Source organism: Dreissena polymorpha, chromosome 11 (genome assembly GCF_020536995.1).
Source record: "Dreissena polymorpha isolate Duluth1 chromosome 11, UMN_Dpol_1.0, whole genome shotgun sequence".
Lineage (NCBI taxonomy): Eukaryota > Metazoa > Mollusca > Bivalvia > Myida > Dreissenidae > Dreissena > Dreissena polymorpha.
In genome coordinates, this window is record NC_068365.1 from 82,693,604 (window position 1) to 82,719,092 (window position 25,489).

General features: G+C 33.9%; 2 protein-coding genes across 4 annotated transcripts in view; both read left to right on the forward strand.

Annotated features, from left to right (window-relative positions):
* The window catches only part of LOC127851894 (translation initiation factor eIF-2B subunit gamma-like), a 488,689-nt gene that overhangs the window by 174,397 nt on the left and 288,803 nt on the right, over window positions 1–25,489 (forward strand). The window lies entirely within an intron of this gene.
* On the forward strand, window positions 14,556–23,621 carry LOC127851893 (prostaglandin E2 receptor EP4 subtype-like). The gene is made up of 3 exons (XM_052385843.1): window positions 14,556–14,641; window positions 16,609–17,854; window positions 22,759–23,621. The coding sequence occupies exons 2-3, from the start codon at window positions 17,003–17,005 to the stop codon at window positions 23,419–23,421; spliced, it is 1,515 nt and encodes a 504-aa protein (XP_052241803.1). The 5' UTR covers window positions 14,556–14,641; window positions 16,609–17,002; the 3' UTR covers window positions 23,422–23,621.

A 25,489-nucleotide genomic window follows, 5' to 3' on the forward strand; every position in this document is an offset into this window, starting at 1 on the left:
AAATATATAAAATCATGTTTAATGAGAAAAAAATTGACAAAGAGCCATGAAAAAAAAATCCCCATCCTCTGATATTGGAATCATAACAAGGTCATTAACTAGAATTTATCATAGACCTGTCTTCGCGGGCCGCAAAAAATTTCGAAAGTAGCTTTAATCAAAAGCATCCATTGATCCTCCTATGGGCTATTGGACAACCTTTCATAAAAAGTTCACTTTAAAAAAATCTGTCCAGCCGTTAACTCACAGTCGGTCGAAAACCGAGCAATATTTCGAGTCCGTTTGTCAACCCGAATAAATCTTCTACAGACTTACAAACAATATTTTTGAGTTTTTGCCCCTTAATCGATAGCTCGCGTCCTATTCCTTTGAAACAACGAAGCGTGTCAAATAATGCATGCATATGCAACCACTTACCCATAAAAACTAATTCCAAAAGTTTATATTTTCTTTGCAACAACTGTTTTAAGTCTAAATTTGATTTACTTGAAAACGAAAGTAGCAATCGCTCTTGAACCCGGCTTAGCAGTGAATTACACTGACAGAGCCAGACACATAAATATCCAATCAACAACAACAACGATGTTTTAATAAATGTAAATAAATGAAAAATACTTATCATTCTGATTGTATTGGAATAAGTTTTGAGGGGTAAGTGGTTGCATATGCATGCATTATTTGACACGCCTCGTTGTTTTAAAGGAATAGGACGCAAGCTATCGATTAAGGGGCCAAAAACTCAAAAATATTGTTTGAAAGTCTGTAGAAGATTTATTCGGGTTGACAAACGGACTCGAAATATTGCTCGGTTTTCGACCGACTGTGAGTTAACGGCTGGACAGATTTTTTTAAAGTGAACTTTTTTTGAAAGGTTGTCCAATAGCCCATAGGAGGATCAATGGATACTTTTGATTAAAGCTACTTTTGACATTTTTGCGGCACGCGAAGACAGGTCTATGATAAATTCTAGTTAATGACCTTGTTATGATTTCAATATCAGAGGGTGGGGATTTTTTTTTCATGGCTCTTTGTCAATTTTTTTCTCATTAAACATGATTTTATATATTTATTTGAATATATTGGGCTCCTAAAAATATATATGAAAAATACTATCCTGGGTCCGTTACTTCCACCTGTGGGCGTATCTAGTAAAACTAACAATTGTTGGCAATGGTGTTTCCATTCATTATACATATAACTTCCTGTCGACATTTGATAAGTTACGTTTTTTTTCTGCGTAACATCAGTGAATATAACAAAATTGAAATGCAAATCAAATTAAGAATATTGTTAGTATGAAAAATGCATATATGTGAACTTGTATCTTCCAATTATGGCGATAAGTAGTCTATAACCCGCCTTGTCCCTAAAATATTAATACGGTTTTAGCTTGTCATGAAAGTCTGGTGACGTGAAACCACAGAAATGTTAAATTGCATTGAAATGTATGAATATCTTGGAAAGAGCCTCATTACAGAGAAATTACAGAGAATACATAAATTTGTTCTTTTCTGTGAAATGTGATCAAATCCGTGATTAAGATATCTGCACTGGACAGTTTATTGTTGCCATAGTTATGTCAATAAAGAAACGCCAAAATGTTAATCGAATTTGCAGTCGTTCACTTATGTTAAACAAGTCTTAAACATATTTATATACTCACATTGTAAACTGAATACAAACCATGCACGTGTTTGTACTCAAAATGCGATTAACGTGAATTACTAGTTCCGATTCCCAAACCTATCTTTACATCAAATCTTGTTTCAAACGAGGATGCAAGAGCCATGATACCCCGCGGTAAGATGTGTATCTCACACAATTAGTATCGCGGTTGGTTAGCGCCACAAGTATCAACGGCGATTGCAGCTATTTTCTCTGAAACTAGAGCCTATATAAAACATGTATTTATTTTGCGCCAATGTTATCATTGGTGAATCTTAATTTTTGTGATTATCATGGACACGAGTGTAGGTTAATGGATTGGTTTATGCAGGCTTATAGAGCTGCTTTGTTTACAGACAGACATATATAGAATCTTTATAGTTCTATTGAACACACTTAATTTGTATCGACGTAAACCGTCAGAACTAATAAAAACAATCACCGAATAATTTTAAAATAATTTTATTCTTGCAAACTTTGATAGTACCAGAATCCCTCTTTTGTTGATTTATGGAAACCTAACATGTCGGGTATGCTCAATATAATTGATTGTGTGATGACAGGCGCTAGACAGAACAGCGAGTATCAGCGCCATCACTTCTTGATGACATATTTTCAGAACCCAGCATTGTAAATATTACAATAACCCGATCATCGACATCGGAGAAAATACCCACAATAAAATGTGTCTATACCATTTCTTAAACGTATTAGCGCAATATTAATATTGTAATTAATTTTATATTAAATCTAAAACTAATCATATAAAGAAGTGAAACTCCAGCTGCTGGAGTAGTGCATGTATTGAATTATTATTATAAACAATTAGTAGGTCCTTTATTTAAGGCAAGTGACCGATTGCCAAAACAGGACAATACAGCACAATACAAAACAACATAAACACAAATAAGAATAAATAATAATAAATAATGTCTAATTTAACATGCACACGTAAATAGAAAATGAAACTAACTGAACTATAATTAAGTATAACACTAGTACTGGCAAGTGTTATAACACGACTGTCTATGATTATGCGATTAATCATTAAATATCATTAATCTAAGATCAGAAACTTGCACAATCTGATGTGGACACACCTTGTCTATTGTATACTGGCTTACAATCGACTTTGTTTATTGCGAAGTAAAACAGTAGAGAATGTAATCAGTATAAATGTTTTTATAGCATATACAGATATTTACACAACTGTTTATGAATAATAACAATCCACACAAATATATTACACAGTTCATGGCTAGTATTGCAATGAATATGATGTTAAATCCACTGGAAGAATGTGCTATTTTTTTCACAAAGGCGGTAGCCGATGTTTACATTATATTCTAGCGATAAATATCACATAAAAGTCAAGGGTCAACGACCCAATAAATGGTATATTATTAGATCACTAAATCTTACGCATGCAAATACTGCACTAAATTAACTTTTTCAGTTTCGAAAAAATAATAATACTTAACACAGTTTACATTACCCCAATTACATAAATACAAAAATTGCGTTTAAGTTGTAAATAAACAACACATAAACGACATATTGTTTGGAACGTTACAGTTATTTGCATGTTAACTTACCAATATATTTAATATTTGATTTGACCATTCCAATGCGCTGATCCATTTTTCGGCGTCGCTTTCTAACCCAGCTTTTCACCTTAGCTGACATTTGTAAGCGACCAATCAATTTGAATATAACATTTCCTGCAGGTATGCCTGAAACTTTTCGAAGAAGAAAACGTGCAATCTACAAACAGTTTTAACATTTACATTAATTCTATTTTTGGGAAGTTTAGGGTGTTAATAGTGATACAACAGTTCGTTTAGCAACGATGTTAACTGCGTGTTCTGCATGAAACAATTTTATCTCTAATGATAAGGCATCAGAGATAGAGCTGTTTCACACTCAACTCCTGTCATCAATACGGTGTGTTTGTGCCCCTTTATATTTAAAAGATTATCAGCGCCAAAGCGTTTGTACTTAAAGGCTGTTTTGTCATGCTTGGTAGTTACCACGATATTGCATTTTGTGCACTCATAAATTTCAGATCATATAAGTATTGTTGTTCAATACTAGTAACCTAATATACGCTTTGACGAAAATATTTTAAATTGTTTTCGAAATTGATCGTTAAACATGTAAATGTATACAGCTTTAAACAAGCCGTCGTGTCAGCTGTGGAATCGTTACCGTTAATGCAATGCATTCCAACCCGCAAGGTATCAAGATCAGTTCGCGGTCAGTTACAGAAGTCGTTATATAAACGCTATCGAGTAAACCTTTTGCACTTGAAGTTTATTTCGATCAGAAATATATTTAATAAGGATATTCGGTGATATAATTATGGTATGTCAACCATAAATTCTTAATGTATTTTCAACAATTGCATGATAAGTACCAGTTTTGATTTATTTAACTAGACATGTTCAACCGAATAGACCAATTTATTAAGCATAAGCGCGATGCTTCACAATATTATTAATAATGCAATAAACTAACAATTTCCGACAAACCACAAAACAGGTCTGTTCGAAGAACGCGCGTATAAATATTTCAAATATGTACGACTGCTTCTTGTGTTGCCGGCTGACCTGTATGCTTTCATTTATTTTCATTCTGTGTTTCTATTCTGTAAATATAGATATCTGATCAATAATATCTAATAAAGCGAAATAAGCCACGAAATCCAGCGCAACAGGAGCGTAATTGATTTACGTTTGACGCAGCTAAGAACTGCGCAGAAAAATAGGCATTTTTGATCTCATAGATAAAACTTTTGAGAGTTCATCAACACCGACCACAATCAACGCCGAATATCTTTTTTAACGATATTTCTTGTTGATAATGTTACTGCTAGCGTTGTTTGTTTCCAGTTTTTAATACATCTTATGATAATAATTTGTGATATAAACAATAATTACTCGCAATTAAATGTTTAATGAGTTGTATTGTTAAATTTACTCCCAAATGTGCTAGATTAAGGAAAACCCACCCACTAATCCGGGGTATTATGACAAGCTGACGCAACGCTATGAGGTTAATGCGTACACTTGTATGTTTTGATATTAAGTCTGGATTAAGTGCGAGGTTAGGCTAGCCATCAATTGGTTTAAGCACCTAATGATTTTCATTGACCGTTCCAATGGGTTGACCCAAGGTTAAATCAGTTTTAAGTTTAATATCGTTTTATAGGTATTTTCCTGTATGTTTAAGTTAATCCCTCTCTGTACATAAAAGACTAGTGGAGGTTATACAAAAAGTTGTCAAGATTATATTTCTTTGTATTTATTGTCTCTATATTTGGGTCGAACAGATAACACGGGGGAACATGATTTTCGAAAATATAAACTGTAGGGTAGATATCCATTCATATCCCACTGAATTGCTATGGATAATAACTAAACGAGCTGCGGCTCTCATAGTGCGAATTGACTCGGACAACGAGTTGATGCAATATCCTCCCTCTGTATTGCTGTGAATGACGTTCGCAATACGTCCTCCAATAGTCTAAGTAAACGATTATATGAGATGTTTGCAGTTAGCCGCCGGAGAGGGATCCAATTATGATAAATATTTGTTTCGGAGCTTAATCGTTAGCAACGACTTAGAAAAACTATTCAGTTATAACTCGCGTTTCAAATTGTTAAATATTCTTTGTATACTTTGTTTGATCTTAACATGTGTTAAACTTGCCCTTGCCAAGCTCCGAGATTGTTCTTGTTTATTCCGTCTTGAACGTGAACAATTAATTACCACACGTTATTTTGATTGATCTGCTGAAATACAATTAAAGTTCAATACAAAATCAAGAAGCGTGGCCTGAAATAAAGATTAATGATTTTAGAAACATAATTTTGTTCCTTTATAATTAAATATAAATACCGCAAATATTAAAGGAAGATTGATATAACCTGTATGGGTTCATCAATACGTGGAAGGTATATCATACTACCACTGTTTACGCTCAAGACAGTGCTGAGACACCGACACCAAAGCGTGAATTGCTTGATGAACATATATATGAGCCGTGCTCTGTGAAAAGGAAGTTTAATGCATGTGCGGAAAAGTGTTGTCTGTGCAGTCTGCACAGGCTAATCAGGGACGACACTTTCCGCTGTTATGCTATATTTCGCTTCTAGAAAGTCTCTTCTTAGCAAAAATCAAGTTTCACATGCATAAAACCCCTTTTCACAGTGCACGGTAAATATTTATTATAAAATGTGTTCGTTACAGTGAATACAAGCTAAACAGGATGTAATAGCCTCGACAGCCCCGCGGGTCGATCTGTATCTCAAACAATTAGTATCGCAATTAATTACTATCGCGGGTCGATATGTATCTCGGACAGTTACTATCACGGTCAATTATCCAGGCAACAATTAGAGCGAAGTGCAGCGTGTCAACAGACGTGTACCTCGTCTTACAACCGCACTACGATTGAAAGGAAATAATTAATTTTGCTTGTATCAGACTTTTGGTTAATCTGAATTTTTCAATATTACTAGATTGTTTAACATTCCTATAAAATAGTTCGTATTGTATAGTGTTTGTTAATAGTTGCAGTGCATAATGTTAAACCGTTCAAAAATAAAGAAAAAAGAAAAATGCGAATACAAATTTGGTCACCGTATATTGATTACTTAAACACACCTACAGCATTTAAGCAATTAAGTCAGTGGAATTATAATCGTTGCACTTTAGAATATATCAATACTATATGAGATAGTTAAGACAATACACACACATACCTAACCATTTCTCCGTTTCTTTTGCCACCAACAGCATGCACATATTCTCGCATTGACGTTTTGGCATAACTACATTTATCGAGAGTAAACGCTCTCATGGAATTTAGCTTTCTGACATGGACCAGAGAGTTATTTTCTCCCTGAGCAATAGTCGAATTGTTCTCTGGGTTCTGTTAATTTTTTTTTCACAGAGGTGATAACATGTAATAATGTAATAAAACAGACAACAGTACAACATCCACTGGTTAAGATATAAGATATCGCGTTTTGAAAATTGTAATTATTCTTGGTATTTATACAAATGCGTTTGCTGTCACGACGCTGCTTATTATAATTTATTTCTTTAAGAAACTTATTAAACGTTTAAAAATATTTCAGAACAATTAATATGTTTTGAATTCATACAAATGTTCTTTCTTGTAATAATTAAAAATGTTGGCGACATTTTAATGCGCACACAGAACGGATATGGCGGCATTCTGATGGACACACACGGGTCATGTATCACATATTTTCTATTGTTTATAATGATATGTATGTTCTTTTCTTTGCTTATCAATCTAACGTTCTGTCAGTATCAATTACGATATTCATACACGTTTATTTGATTTAATGCATTCGTTTGTTTTTTGTTATATGAATGTAACAATAAACATCGTGTTTATTTTCGTAGCGTCATCTGTTATGTTGATAGTGATTTTCAGCCATGGTCATTTACCACCAACAGCATGTACATATTCTCGCATTGACGTTTTGGCATAACTACATTTATCGAGAGTAAACGCTCTCATGGAATTTAGCTTTCTGACATGGACCAGAGAGTTATTTTCTCCCTGAGCAATAGTCGAATTGTTCTCTGGGTTCTGTTAATTTTATTTTCACAGAGGTGATAACATGTAATAATGTAATAAAACAGACAACAGTAGAACATCCACTGGTTAAGATATAAGATATCGCGTTTTGAAAATTGTAATTATTCTTGGTATTTATACAAATGCGTTTGCTGTCACGACGCTGCTTATTATAATTTATTTCTTTAAGAAACTTATTAAACGTTTAAAAATATTTCAGAACAATTAATATGTTTTGAATCCATACAAATGTTCTTTCTTGTAATAATTAAAAATGTTGGCGACATTTTAATGCGCACACAGAACGGATATGGCGGCATTCTGATGGACACACACGGGTCATGTATCACATATTTTCTATTGTTTATAATGATATGTATGTTCTTTTCTTTGCTTATCAATCTAACGTTCTGTCAGTATCAATTACGATATTCATACACGTTTATTTGATTCAATGCATTCGTTTGTTTTTTGTTATATGAATGTACCAACAGTTGTTTGTGTTTACTGTTTAATGTAACTATTACTTTTTGCATTTACATATATAGCAGACCTTAGTTATACTAAAATAATAAGACTAAGTGTTATAATTAATTGATATACAAAATAGAAATGTGACTGCTCAAATACTTTTAATGAAAACATCGCCTACATAGTTAACAGTGTTTAGCGTACGTTGTTTATGAAACGTGGAATCACTCAGGGATACCTCTGTGCGTGCTAGACGTTTAGAAGTTCACCTTTTTTGCGCATGAAATACTCGCTAACTCAGCTAGATTTCACATTTCAATACTTTCCGTTATATAGCATTGTGTTTCGCTTGTCATTGTACTTTCATACAATTAACAGTCATGCTTATTGAAGTGATATGTTGAACATATGGTTCGACGTATATGATATATGGAGCATTTTACGCGATATAAGTGATATGTGGAACTCTAAGTGCGACATAAGTGATACATATAGCATGTGGTGCGGCAGAAGGTGGCATAGGTAATATGTTTAACCTTTTGTGCAGTTTTTATGTCCCCCACCACTATAGTGGGGGACATATTGTTTTTGCCTTGTCTGTTTGTTGGTTTGTTGCTTTGTTTGTTTGTGTGTTTGCGTCAAACTTTAACATTTGCAATAACTTTTGCAATATTGAAGATAGCAACTTGATATTTGGCATGCATGTGTATCTCATGGAGCTGCACATTTTGAGTGGTAAAAGGTCAAGGTCTGGATCATCCTTCAAGGTCAAAAGTCAAATATATAGCTTCAAAGCGGCGCAGAAGGGGACATAGTGTTTCTGACAAACACATATCTTGTTTATTTATGCTTTGCAAGTCGCCCTAGTCATTTAACATGCAATATTTAGATAATAATGTTTCATTCGCAATCAAAACACAGAATAATCATGTTCCTGACAGCATACATATACATTATTTAGCCTTCTACAAATACATACATGTTTTAGAAGTTCAAGTCATTGGATTTTTTTCTCTTAACGCCAGTGCCCTCTACTTTACTATGGGCTCTGCTTTGTAACTCAATACAAAGTGGATGCGATCTTTTATCATCATGTGTCAAAAATAACCGGTAAAACATGTGTTTATTAGTTATTTATTAAATTGACTAGGTCAGAAGCTATGGAGCGGTATTCCCACTAGATTTTATCATGGGTAATTGACTTACAACAGTTCTCGTTGAAGTTAATTCCAGGACAGAAGGTACATACAACGTCAGCTGCTCCGGAATAGAAAACATCGCATACCGAACGTCTTGCAGTGGTGGAGATGCGTGTGACCTTTAAATAATGCGTTAATTGGAGATAAACTTTTTGTGGACATCTTTCCAAGGTACGATTAACTTATTATTTTTGTGCTTACCTTACTTTCATATGATCGCCATACCAAACACAAATTTCAATATTACGCTTACAAATTCTGCTTACCATAAATTAGAATGTTTGTCTCTGATTATTGTATTATCAGAATGGTAAGTTGTTGGTGGAGAATAATTTGCAAAATTTCAGTGAAATCGTTTGCACGTGGAAGTTCATTACTAATTATACGCTCGCATTGTTTCTTCATATTTTTTTACGGTTATTTGTTTTAACGACAAGCATGGAAAATGTGTCCGATAAAACAAGTCGCCCAAAACGGAGTTGCAGTAAAAATATCTTGTAACAGCGAATGTGTTAAAAACCAGTCAAACAGTGTTTAGATTTATATTTATTTTGTGCCTAACAATTTATTGTATAGTTGTGTGTCATGCAATTTCCCTTTATCATATAAACGGTTGGTCACTTGCCTAAACTTAAAGACTAGCTTGTTCTAAAATATGTACTTCCTACTACTTTTCTTGAATTTCATTATTTTAATGTCAAAATACGCTAAATACGCTCGTATTTCACTTATCTTTTATATGTCTTTTAATCACCAAGAAAATATGCAGCACTTCGACTCAATTTGTTGGTCAATACCGATACACGTCTTATTACCAAAATAGATTACCAAAATGACATGATCACCACATTAAGCGTTCACCTTTAACGGGACCGTCAACCGCAATTGACGAAAAAAGAAAAGTTCTAATATACCGTATGTTTTACAATTATTAGTTGATATTGATTAAAATATCACGACTGGTATATTCCATTACTTGAAAAAAGTTGTTAAGTTTTCATATTTTCAGTATATTCGGAAATACGTTTTACATGTTATGTCTACCAGGTAACTACCTATTAACTATACAAAACGCAAGTAGATTGATCATTATCGTCACATGGTTAACCCAGGAATGCAAATTGTGCATGCGTAGAGAATTGTATATATGATCATCATCATCATTATCATCATCATCATCATCATCATCATCATCATCATCATCATCATCATCATCATCATCATCATCATCATCATCATCATCATCATCATCATCATCATCATCATCATCATCATCATCATCATTTCATATTTACATGTAATTCATAGAAACATTGTCCTAGGCATTACAATTGACCTTTATTTTAATTGGAAAATACTTGTATATTTTTTAATCGTTAAACAATCAGAATTAATTTGGATTTGTCTGGATCTAATAACATGACTTTAAGTTCACCCCATGTATTTATCAAATCAAATTGTGCAGTTCGTTTTGTATATGGAACGTTTACCGGAAACATTATGAGTAGAATCATCACTATATAAAAAATATGTCTATCTCAGGGCATTTCAATGACATACAATTTAAATATAATACGAAAACCATACCGCAAGTCTTGATCCATGTAGTGCACAACGCCCCGTGGTATAAACGGTATAAACTTAGCTGCATTTCCACACGCGCATAATAATAACGCCATCGTGTTTATTTTCGTAGCGTCATCTGTTATGTTGATAGTGATTTTCAGCCATGGTCATTTACATGAAAAAGATATGAGCTTCGAATACAGATAGGTTGATATGATTGGCGAGCACGCATTTACCACGATCTTTAGTTTTTTAGGTCTCGTCAAGTCAATAACCCCGGTCACACCTTACTGGCCTTGTTACTGCGTGGTTACGAGGACACATGGTGCGTTGGAATCCCCAAAGGCGCCGTAGGGTCATTGTCGCGAAACGCGATCATCTCTGTTAAGAAACATATTGTTATTTATATAAACAGATGAAAGACTGTTTAACAATAACGGTGACTAGTACGAAAATCATGCGTATTTCGTGTATTTCGAGAAGTGTATTCATTCATGAACCGTTCTTTGTTAGTCAACGTCATTATCAATGGTGCAATGTCTTATATATAAACTGCGATCATTTGTTAAGTTTGTAGGATTTTTTTAATATGTATTAAAGGGGCCTTTTCACAGATTTTGGCATTTTTTAACTTATTCATTAAATGCTTTATATCGATAAATTTAAACATTGGATCGTAAAAGCTCCAGTAAAAAATCAAGAATAAAATTAAAAAAAGGAAAAGAACATTGCCCGGACCAGGTTTCGAACCAGTGACCCCTGGAGTCCTGCCAGAGTCCTGAAGTAAAAACGCTTTAGCCTACTGAGCTATTCCGCCGAGTACACATGCTGAACGTATTTTATACCTTATATAAGCAATCTTCGTAGTTTCACAAAATTTAACGACAAAAACAGAACTCTCCAAATTATTCAATCGTTTCGCGTTGCAACGCTTTATAATTTTTAGGTTTTAAAATCGTCAAAAGATGCATATAATGGCTCTATTAGACCATGGTAAATGTTCAGTATTACTGTTTCCTCACAAATATCATAACTAAAACGAAAATTTGCGAATCTGAAACAACTTTTTTCAATATTGTCAATTAACCAAAGCGTGAAAAGATCCCTTTAAAGGTTTATTGGCGCAAATAGTACTATTGTTATAATGCGATTTTGATTATAGAGGAAAGGAATCTGATAGTAAACTCTGCCACAGTCATTGTTTTAACGCATGAAAAGTTCTTGTCATATTTGGCAAGGCGGTCATATTAAAATAGATGTCAATCAACCAATAACTTACATATTATACCATCAACATGTTGTATTCTTATCACGTGTGTGTGGGTTGCATAAGTTGTATTCTTTAGGTAAAGAATACGTTCGTGTTGCTCAGCTCTTCGACAGGCTGCACTAAGAGATTATTACCACTATGTTGCTTATATGTCAAAAGGATCACTGGGACATATAATATTTGTTTATATATCGCAAAAAAGCAAGTTTCATAAATATAATAAACACTTTACCTAACTGATGTCGGTGATCACGTGTGTTCACGTAAAAAATATGAATATTTGCTATGTTGCGTTAATCAATTAATGTGCTTTCATTATGCGTAACATATGCCTTTCACAATGTTTTCCTTATAATGCAGTTCATAACATATGTTTTGGATAGCATACTTTGTTGTTGTTTTTTTCATTTACACAAGATTTCATCCTATGTCGTTGAGGAAGAAACACGTAAAGAAACCGTATATAGCGTTGGAGAAAATAATTTCAAGCACACATTCATAAATATTTTGTTGTTAATACGTGTACATACAAGAAGCACGATTTCACCGAAATCGTTTAAGTGTTTATTGACACATTCAAGCGTTTAGTGATTCAAAACGGAGAAGCAATCTATGGGGGGGGGGGATACAACGTAATCTTGAGCTATGTCGCGGTGGATTATCTATGTGACCTCATCATATAGTGTGTGACCTTGGCGCGTTTATGTACTTGAAGATTAGGACGCGTCTGCCCAATTGGAAAAACAATCTTGTTTGGTTGAGAGTTAAACATGCATACAATCTACCTTATGACGAGTTTATTTTTAAGCATTATGCATTTCATCGGCAAAACATACAAAACACTAAATAAATAAACGAATCAAGCCAATTAAACCATTGAAACAAATACGCTTGTTTCAAACAAAACGATAGAATTAAACAAAATAACACTTTGAATCGAGCCATCATCGGACTATCAAGCCATACGAATAGTATCCGTTACCTTTACACTTAGGAGCGATGTAAAGTTTTTTGTATAGCGTAAAGCAAATGTTTTTTTATTGTGCAAATATCATACAAATGTGTAACACACCTATTTATATATTCCAAATGAATACATAAAACCGTTCACACGTCAGAGTGAAACAACTATTAAAAACACAATTTTGTCTCATTAAAGAATGTGACCAATTTCTGAAAATAATTTTACAAATGACAGAAGCGAAAATGGGCCCTATTCAATCCCTGCAGTCTGGTAACGAGCTACCCTATCCGCTAATGAAACAAAACAACTTGCGCGACTTTACAGTCAACAGCATATTTTCTTACCAGACTTCGCTGGTCGAATATAGCATAAGGCCGTTTTTTTGCATGACGTGGGTCAAAACCTTGTACAATTGTCATTGGACATGATGATGAGGATGATGGTGATGATGATGATGAGGATGATGATGATGATGAGGATGATGGTGATGATGATGATGAGGATGATGGTGATGATGATGATGATGATGATGATGAGGAGGATGATGATGATGATGATGAGGATGAGGATGATGGTGATGATGATGATGATGATGATGATGATGATGATGATGGTGATGATGATGAGGATGATGGTGATGATGGTGATGATGATGATGATGATGAGGATGATGGTGATGATGATGATGATGAGGATGATGGTGATGATGATGATGATGATGATGATGGTGATGATGATGATGATGAGGGGGATGATGGTGATGATGATGATGATGATGAGGATGATGGTGATGATGATGATGAGGAGGATTATGGTGATGATGGTGATGATGATGATGATGATGATGATGATGATGATGATGGTGATGATGATGATTATGATGATGATGATGATGATGATGATGATGATGATGATGATGATGATGATGATGATGATGATGATGATGATGATGATGCTGATGATGATGATGATGGTGATGATGGTGATGATGATGATGATGAGGATGATGGTGATGATGATGATGATGAGGATGATGGTGATGATGATGATGATGAGGATGATGGTGATGATGATGATGATGTTGGTGGTGGTGGCAAGGGTGGTGATAACGGTGCTGTGATTAGTGTTAGTTTACGGTATTTGCAATACAATATACTTATTCGACCGACCGCCCGATGGACGTAATTCCAGCCGAATATTTCACGGTTTAATACATGAAGTAACATCGAGTTACTAAATTGCATCCAACAAACGGTTCACCGCGAGGTTCTATCGTCAAGAGTAGCGTTCACGTGCACAATTAAAACACCAAACTTCGTAATGAAAGAGCGTGCGGTAGCTCGGAACTTTGACTTTCGAAGTATTGCGAATTTTGTGGAATGATGATTTGTACGTGATCATGAAATTACATTGTGTGTTTATATACTTTCTGAACGAATATTTCAGTGCGGTAAAGTTTACTTTTAATTTAACGCTTCGTTTAATGCAAAGTTCAGTTTATATCCCAAAGGGAATAATGTGCGGTCGAATGATGTAAATAAGTTATTGTTATCGGATTGTATTGTTTATTATATTTGTTTTAATTCACTTGACATGCTCAAGCGAAATATATGCTCTGGTCCGGCGGCATAATTCTGCATTGTTGAGATTAAACAGGTGTAATTTATTGTCGTCATGTTGTTTCAAGGAATTACAATGTTACGAGCACCTCGAGATATGTGAATTTTAATAGATAATAGTTTCTTGCCGACCTACTTTTGGAGTATTTACATTGAGCAAGAAATGTCCTTCAAGCGAAGATAGTATGAAGGAAGTATTTGAGAAAATGGTAAATGGAGATTTATGCAATGATATTTTACATTCTAAGTGCAAATGTGGATCTACTGAAGGTAACATTATTTTGAAATATAGAGCATGTATTTATTGGAAATGTGTTTTATCCGGAAACTTTTCATATTATAATTATATGTGCCGCTATATTGTACGTAACGCTTACAAGGAAATACTTTCTACAAAATTGTATAATAACACATGTAATCGCTAATCAGGTTTATATTGTATTCATAAGTCATATATAACTTGGAAAACATTTATTCTTGATATATAACAGTAAACGCGGAATTTCGCAGAGATCATGGCGTTGTTGTACAATACATAAAAATGTGCTCGTTTTATGAATACAGGATCTTTCGATATATATCCTGCAGCTATTGTTTATCGTTGCGGTGTAATACTGTTGTTACGTACAACTGATTACATCGTGCGATTATCAGTAGAGATTGATCGGGATAATTGAGCGTCGTAACTGAGTCAACATGTTTTGACTTCACTTGCGCATATTTACTTTTGCAATATGTTACTAGAGCTTAAAGGACTTGTGTTACCCCTTAGTATAACCAGATGCATGTGTGATATAGCAAATTAAAGTACTACGCGTTTTTTCGGTTGCTTTCTGTCGCTTGGTTTATTTTAAAAACCTAAACGCCTGTTGTTTTCGATCACTATGTCAAATGGTAGTATGTCATATCGAGTGAGAGATGTCAACATTACCATGACATGGTTCAAATTCTCGTCCGCTTACTTTTAAGCCAAATGCAAACGGTGCGACTATAGTCAGCTCGCTGCCGACATCACATGCGCTATAGTTAACATAACACCCCATATTGTTCTCATTCACAAACATTGATTACCGGACCAGCTACGTACTTTAATTTTCATTAAATTGATTACACAATGTATGATATAGCATGTGGCGTAATTTTCTGTGACGAAATTCATCAGTTAACCCTGAGAATTTTATTAACAACAATTCGAATATGGTAGTTTATTTAACAGTGCAATATATGAAAAACAACAACATCGAAACAATAAAGAACGTATTTCGGAGTGTGTGTTTGTCATACGTAATCGGAAACTTCGATAGTTTTAGAATAAATTGCTCCGACCAGTCATTTGATGGGTTAAATCATGCTTTTGATCAGAATTGTTGGCATTCGATACACATGTTGCCAAAAAACACTTTTTAACATGACCATATTAAAAAGGAAAGAAGAAAAATGAAATTGCATATTGCTGTAAATTTATTATATAAGCATGGTATTAAACTGTTCATTTACTAAATTGTGTTTTGATGAAACCTGTTACAGCTTAAATAGTGACATCAATATTATCTTCAGTACATATTCAGTTGGAATCAATATTTTAATAATTCAGATTGAATTCTGCTTTTAGTTATCATATAATTATGCGGGATTCTTTTGTTGATCATTTAAAGAGAGGTTGACGATCCGCTCGCGACGTCAAATTGTTACTATTTATAGTAACGATATGTACTATTTGTAGACCTACTTTATATAGATATATGAACACTTTGTTATATGTTTGGTATTGTTATATATATATATATATATATATATATAAATCAACAGTGTTGTATATGTTTTATAGAAGGTAAATTCAAGCATAATACAACCACATATACATAAGTGGTTCTTAAACTAGTGTTACTGTTCGCTATTTTTGAAGGCAAGTAAACGATTGGCTTAACACAAAAGGATAATAATTAAAACACGGATACAAAAAGGATTGAAATTAATACCACGATTGTTCTTGGTCTTACGTTTTCTCAAATAAAGCATTGAGTATTATAACGGTTTGAAGACATTTCAAACCTCACACTTAGATCGGAATAGAGCACACTTAACGATCTTTAGAAAACAGTTTGCCAATCGCAGTTTTGGCTTTTGACTTTACGATCGATATTAATAATACAAATACTGATGCCGATATTTGATGTTTACAAGAAACAAATGTAGTAACAGTGCATATTATTTTAACTAAAATGTTATATTTGTAGATAAACACAACCTGATGAGTCCTGGAATTAACACAACGCATGTACAGGCGACCAAAATAAGCCCTAAATCAGTGTCATTTGTATTGATATTGAACACGTGAAAGTTTTCTTACAAACCGTTCACAGTTTTCAAATGGACGCTTCTTGCAGTATGAAATGTTCTCCAATACCGATAGCTAAATACAGAGTAGCGGACTGCAAAAGGCACACACACAGGGACTGTTGTTCCACTCGAAGGCAGAACAGTTCGGATCAACTGTGACAGACTCCGAACAAGCAATTGTTAATAGCACTTCGCTTTGGATAAAACCAATATCAATATACAATAAATTGTATATTTTCACATCAGATGATTTTTTATAATGTATAGACTTATTTTTATTCATGAAGTGATATGGAAAATAATTTATTTGTGAATGTTTCTTTTTTTGAGAATCCGGGGGACTTGTTAAATGGAACAAGCGGCAATCAAACTGCAATGTTAGTAAAACTCTCCGCGATAAAGAAGCAAAACAGTGTTGTCGACAGCAGCATCATGTTCAGCATGGGCGTGTTTGGGAACGCGCTTGCGCTCATTGTGCTTCAAAGGTCCCCGGGACACCAGAAACGGAAATTGTTCTACAGACTGGTTGCCGGTCTAACGATCACTGACCTTGTGGGTACAACCAGTTTGAGTCCGTTAGTGATTGCTACGTATGTCAATGATTTCAAATGGATTGGTGGAATTCATGTGTGTAAATACTTCGGATTTATGATGGTGTTCTCCGGAGTTGCGACTTCTACAATAGTGTGTTTAATGGCCATCGAAAGGTTGATTTCCATAAGACATCCATATCTGTATTATGCTCGACTTCGCAAGAAGCATGCTAACTATTTTCTTCTCAGTGCCTGGACGTTCGCAGCGTCAGTTGCGAGCCTGCCTCTAGTTGGTTTTGGAGAAATAGTTCTGCAGTATCCGTACACTTGGTGCTTCATAGACTATTATACCGACAATAAAACCGATCGAGGATATAATTGCTTGTTTGCATTCCTAGAACTTCTCATGATTACAGTAACGGTCACGTGTAACTGTATAGTTCTGTATACGCTATTACGCACAAAGCTGCGCGGTCTGTCCGGCCGGAAGAATAGTTTCACGGACTCTCGGACGTTCTCCGGCTACTCGCGGCGCTACGCGGAGTGTCAGATGGCGGTGCTGCTGATCGGTATCACCGTGGTGTTCAGCTCCTGCTACCTTCCACTTATTGTAAGTGCCCTGGTAAACTGCACACAATATATACCATATGGTGTTATATTGTAAATGTTGTGTGAGAGCGGGATAACATTTATTATGTACAGTTAAAACACATTGTGTTTTATTTTAAAAGGTAGGATATCTCTATAGTTTAAAGGTCCACTATTTCCACTTCAGGTGTACAAGTAATAATTTTCCAATGATTTTTATTGTTTATATGTATTTTATATATTATTACATTTATTGATTATAATTTATACATTTTCTTAAGTGTGTACATGTTTCTGACAAACATTGATTTTAATTAAATTATTACTTATGATTGATCATATTTAATTTGTTGCGTAATCAATATTGTTTTCGATGAAGTTATTAATGCGTCTTGCACCTGGAGTGGAAATAAATTGTGGCTATTTGTACACATCAGGTATATTTAGAACAGTGTATTTTGGCATGACTAATATATTGTTTGTTAATTTAAATTATCAACAAACAATTCAAATCCTTAAGTCACAGACAGGCTCCGACTGTAAGAACAATTTATGATAGGAATTTATCAAGAACATGTTTGAGTTTGTTGCAAATAAAAGTAGGTGTAAACGAGCTACATTTATTAAATTAATACATTGTAATGTCAAACTTTGGTAAATGGGGAGTTATCTGTTTATATATCAAAATTAAAAGGTCAATTTTGTCTAATGTTTAATGTAAAGTTATTTAAAGGAACTTTGTGTGCAACGGTCAAATCATCTCAAACAATTGGCAATTGAAACAAAATATACAAACGTACACATTTAGCGACGTTATTTCAAATGCTATAGTAGTTATAGAGAATTAATAATACAAAAATAGTAATTCAGGGTGGTCCTACAGAAGTAGTTCTACAGAAGTTTAAATACATAAATAGTTATACAGAACCTGTAATACAGAAGTTGAAATACAAATGTAGTAATAAAGAAATACAGAGGTATTAAGATTGATGTATATGCATTACAATTGATCACTTGATTGGGTGTACACGCATTACATTTTCCACATGCCACAGTACGACTGGTCACTTGCCTTGGGTGTAAATGCTTTACGATTGGTCACTTGCCTTGAGTGTTCATGCATTACGATTGGTCACTTTCCTTGGGTGTACATGCACCATTGGTCCTTTGCCTTGTGACCAATGGTAATGCATGTTTCATCCGGGTTGAACCTTTTCCTAAATGAAAGACAACCGGGTGTAGATAATATGTGTTCTCCTGATATGTGTTCTTTTAGTTTCATCATTTCTATATAATATATATATATATATATATATATATATATATATATATATATATATATATATATATATATATATATATATATATATATATATATATATATAATCACCACAAAACCTGTATTAAATAATGTTTTAATATATCAATCTCAATATCAATGCATATTTTAGCAATTGAAATTATATGTAGGTAAACACTTACATTATGTAAGTCCCATGGTTATGAATATGTTGATATGTGTCAGGGCTCTACAAATAAACAATCTTGGGTCTTAATGATTAAGGTTCATTTCTTCAACGTTTTATTGATACTTAAAGATATGATTTAGACGGTATAAGCTATTGGTATACACATATAAGAAAAATGTCATTAAAATAGAAAATCGGCGTTGAAATAGAAATGATTTAATTTTATTACTACATGCAAAAATATGCAGCTTCTAAAAATGTGAGAATTCGATCCCCTTAACCGATAATTCATAAGCTATTAACTCATTATTAAAATATGTACCGCAACACAGCCAATATAGACGACCTCATAGTGAGTTATAAATTGTCACGCAAATCAACACATTAAAATTGTCAGTATATAATGAATAGTGTATAATGAACACATGTATATAGCTCGAGTGATGTAAAATAATATACTAATCGCCCATTCGTATCGAAATATAAGTGTATTATTGCTAGGTTATTAAAATTATCATAATACATTTCTCAGAATAACCATATTTTTTCCAACACATTTTACTAAGGGAAAGGTTGGTATATTTTAAGTTTTAATTATATCCACTGGATACGTTATTAAAAAGGTGCAACTTTAAATTATTCTTAATCAATTCGTACATCGCATCCTTATTTATCAATGACAACACACAGTCAACGTATTACTATTTGTTGATGTAGTGCCCTTATTTTTTTCACTTACCCTAATTGAATGTTTTGGTATAAACCTCGTGTCATTTTTTTTTAAGAGGAACTCTAAGTTTTAACTCTCATACTACACTCATGGGTTGGAAAGTCAATACATCATACACATTTATTTTGGCACAATCAAAACAGAAACTATACATTCGAATTTGATATAGATGGTATTTTTCCTATTTATTTGCAAACAGGTATAAATATACCCTTTTTACTTACGTTGAAAAAAAATATTTACATGTGTGTAACATTTACTTTTCTGAATACAACAAACAATCAATACCTTTTTATACATATGTTAAATTTTAGAAAATGTGGTGGAAACGTTCACGTTATTTAAACAAATATATGACCAACAGTTGTTGTGATACATTCAATAATTGTGGCAAGTTTAACTAGCACTTAACTTGAGAATTAGTGAAATTGGCAGTTAATGTTCCCACTGAATACATAATTACCGCAAGAAATATATGTGAACAATCATCGTATATAGTAATGCCGAAATTTCCCTGTTTTAGGAAAGTTGAAATTAACTTACACAATCAAGGTTTTTGAAGTCGAAAGGTGAGCCCTGTAAATTTATGTGTGATTTCTTATAATACAAAATACTAACACAATTTCGTTAACTGTCCAACATAAGACTGAAAAAGTAGTGCGAAACATTTTCAGTGACGCCGTGACTTAATTTTTGATTAATTTGTTTTTTAACGTCAATGTACAAATGATATGTTGATTAGCATAAATACAATTTTTCACAACGTTTTTAAAAAACATATTGACCAAGCTTATTGATAAGGAATGCAAGAGGCGAGGTGAGGATTGCTTTGATAAATTTAGAGTTTGAAGAATTTGCCATAAAGTTAGAATCTGGCTGAATGTAAACGTCTTTGTGTGTGTTTTCATGTTAATGGATATGTGTGATTGGGAGGGTTTTAGTTAAAATGGTGTTAACAGTATGTACATTAAGGATGTAAAATGTGTTTAGATTGTAAGTGTTCAAAATTACAAAATAAGAGGCTTATTATGTACATATACTTATTTTTGTTTTTTGAGATTGATATTAGAGTGATCAATCGCCATGGATCAGACTGGGTTTATTTCTCATGGGAAAAACCATTCACTTGCTTGCATGATAAATGGGTTGCTCATAATGGGAAGCGATATTAAAGAGACGGAAAAATACACAGAAAGCACATTTAGTTTCCTCCTTTATTCACAATACATATGTTATACGCACGCTTCGTCATTCAGTGACGTTCACTCCTGTAACAGTAACAATCTCGATAACTATTATTTATAGATGTCTGTTACTATTAGAGATATGTTTCTTCAAAAAGCCTTTCATAACAGATCATCAATAAAAGTTTGTTAGAGAAAATATTCCGGATTGCATTCGCATAACGAAAACACTGTCTTGCGTCAAGTGGGCATGTATTATAGACGATGGCGTAACGATACTGTTGACCTTACTATGCCAGTGTCACAATGCCCACAGTCAAATAAACATTCATAGACTGTTAGTTTCCGATAACAACAATTCATACTTCAATGCATAGCGTAATTATTACAAACTTATCCTATTGTTACCGAACAAAATAAATGAATGAAAACAATGGGCCATCATGTTCAAATCAATTGAGTTGTAAAGGGTTTGTAAAACAATAAAGACACTTTCTGTCGTCTTTAGTATCATTTCTATCTGTACTATACTATGTGTCTATACTAGAAATGCAAAATTTATGTAAATTGTATCTCGTTCTTTGTACATTTAAGTATTTCTCCAATTTTGAATATGCTTTATAGATCACATGTGTTGTTTTTTTTCTCTCAAATTTAGGACCATTTATAAGAGATAAATATGTAGGTGCGTCTAATTGTATATATCAGGGACCCTTCAAATTATGCAATTATTTTCTTTTGTAATGGTTCAGTTTACACATATTTAGGTGTACTATCGTATGGGATAAAGATGTTTTTTTAATTCATATATTACATTTTATTTGTATTTTACATGATACAGGTCCTTGATTAAACATGAACGCTCTACATCCGTAAGTTATTCAATGCCCCAGTTAAATGGACCGGAACAAGCGCTGAAACAATAGCATATTAATAGTTCAAATACAACGCTAAACATGGTGTATATAATATTAATAAAAATGATAGCTAGTATGTCTTCGTGTACAGTTTAAGCATTCATTGTTCAAACATTCAGTTCTAAGTCTATATTGAATTCTTCAACTTAAGCTATTAATGTCTTAGTGGTAATTAGTCATGTTCTATTGAACCAAATATTTCATTTTGTTAACACAACCAATGCATGTAAGACGTGCCAGTAATACATATTCCAACACACCATTGTATTGCACTGGAACCAGTATAAGCAAGAAATCAACGGTTTGATAGCAAAATGTTTTACTGAAAAATTGTTTGTAAACAGACCAGTATTTTAGATAAAACATACTTAAGGGAGCAACAAATATGTCTAAAAACATGTCATTTTGTTCTCAGTTATACGGGCTTGATAAATAATGATTATACGTGTTTCAGTTTTTTGATAAAACATGACACACATGTATATAAACGGTACAGTTAGGGTCGGTAATTATATTGCTTTCAACCAGAGTTACGAATATCATAAAACACATATTTGGGTAGCACACGTTTTAATATATATATATATATATATATATACGCATCTTTTGTTGTGTTTTCTTTTCAGATTCGCATTGTACTAAACCAAACGAAGCTGCTTCCTGTGAACATGCGCACTGATCTGCTCATTATCCGCTTCGCCTCGCTCAATCAGATCCTTGACCCATGGGTGTACATCCTTTTGCGTCGCGAGGTCGTCTCTCGTCTCATCTTTACCATACGGACACTCGTCTCTGCCAAAACCGCTGAGGCACAGATCAAAACCTTTCGCCGGCAAGACTCGTCGTATTCCGCAAAGGACTCAAATTACACGTGTTGCACTTTCTGTTTTCATTGTTTATGTGATCCACCCCTGCAAAAGCGTGCTATCACAGTGTCCGGGAATCACGATAGCGACTACATGTCCGGGTCAATGTCTCCAAGACTTCCGACTAACAAGCTCGCTATTGGAGTTATCCGAAATGTGATGCTTCCAAATACCAGTAATGACTCACCCGCCGCGTTAGCGAAACGCTCGCACGTTATCGCCGGCCTAAAGCGTCAAGCATCTGTTGATTTAGAAATTGTAAGTAACCCGCCTGATAACCCATGTGATCCTTTAATGAAACCTTTTGAATCTAGCTACTGCGTTGCAGACTACAAAATAAGTTATTCATACAAAATACGTAGTGATAAACTATTGACTAACATAGCAGAAGAATCTGTTCGTGAAGATATGGACAGTCTGTAAACATTTCCTGCCAAACATTCCAGCCATCTTTATACTTAAAAAAAACTTGTATAAAATGTATACTACATCGTTGTTGCACCATTGGTAAATATATAATTACTATTTAAAAAACAATTATGCTTGTAAAGTAATATTTGCATAATAATGCATTAATTTCATAAACATTTGTGTGATTATAAATCCAATTGTCTGCGTGTGTATGAGCGTGTGTATTCATGTTTATGTACCTATCTAGGATTGCTGAGTTTAATTGCTATTCTGTTTTGCATATATTAGAATTTCAGTGAAATCTTATCAATATCATATCATACTACATCTGAGTCTTTTCTTGACTTGGAGAAAGAGCATGGCTCTCAATTTTGAGGAAAAATACTATTGATATTTTCCAAGGTTAACTTTAATATTTGCTTTTGTTGTTTACTGCACAATTTAAAAACAAATATAGGGGGGTGGGGGTAAGGATGGAAAAGCGCCGTTCGGTAACATTAGGAAAAGTAAGAGTTCTTATTATTATAGCGACCAAAAGACAGTATTGACTGCTTTTACCAACACAAGTTCATTTATTTTGTCGATTAGAGCGTTTGGGGTCTTTATATGTTTATTTTATATGATTATAAAAATAGAAAATCAAAGTATACAATTTTAATATTAATGCTGAAAAAAGAAAGTCAATTATATACATTAATATGTTATATGCTCGCTTGACATCATAATTTACAGTGAAAAAACAATTAATTGATGCGGCTGTTCATAGATCTAAAATATGTTTAGTTAATTGCAGCTCAATAATATATCTTAATCATTTTTTTATATCCTGTTATTTCCTTTGTATTCACAATTTGATACTTAACATTATTACCAATACGAGTCCTGCACAGCCTTGAAAAATACGTATTACGTAAGAAACAATTGGATGGCACCACTTATTCGACATGCATTAAGCCTCGTTTTCCCTCAAAGCAGCCAATATGTACAGATTTCAATGACAAACTGGAAAAGGTCGTCGCACAAGCTGTTAAACACTATTGTTTACACACACACACACACACACACACACACACACACACACACACACACACACACACACACACACACACACACACACACACACACACACACACACACACACACACACACACACACACACACACCACACACACACACACACACACACACACACACACACACACACACACACACACACACACACACACACACACACACACACACACACACACACACACACACACACACACACACACACACACACACACACACACACACACACACACACACACACACACACACACACACACACACACACACACACACACACACACACACACACACACACACACACACACACACACACACACACACACACACACACACACACACACACACACACACACACACACATACACTCACTGACTGCAGTGTAGCAGTGTCGAAGTAAAAACAGGCAGATGCGTGGTTATCGTTCTTAGCGTAGTTAAGGGCAGACCGACTTGCATCGCACCCTACTAACATTTGATGTTCGCAAGCGAACAACTAAAAATGGTATGCTAGATCCGATATTGCCGAAAATACTCATTCCCTTTATGCCACTTATTCCCTTAAAGGAGTTTTGAAATTAACACCCCCCCCAATAAAAACAACAACAACAAAACAAACTAAGATGGTCTAATGCAGGCATCAACTTATATGCTGCACATATATAATAATGGTCTTACTTACCCATTCGATTATTATATGTATCCGCACACACCTTTGAAACATGTTTTTAAAATAGCAAGGTGCAAAAAAGCGGTATGCTCATGTCAGTAAAACATGCTCGACTTGATGATGTTCCGATTCTAAATCAATTATTGCGGTTTAAAGTACAAACATTGTTTAGCCTATATACAAATCGATCATTTTGTTTTTGGTGTCATTTAAAAATGGATTTCAATGCAGTATGCCGTTTGTAAAGACATGTTGTGTTTGCTTTTACTACCAGTTGTTAAGATTACTCCATTAGTATAGTTTGAATTCTAAACTTTTCATTAGAGATATTTTGAAATACTGT

What these genes read in the sequence shown, in the direction of transcription:
- LOC127851893 (XM_052385843.1), top strand. Translation starts at nt 17,003, where the DNA reads ATGGAAAATAATTTATTTGTGAATGTTTCTTTTTTTGAGAATCCGGGG. An exon ending in CCTGCTACCTTCCACTTATT is followed by an intron (nt 17,855 to 22,758) that starts GTAAGTGCCCTG and finishes TTTTCTTTTCAG; the next exon opens with ATTCGCATTGTACTAAACCA.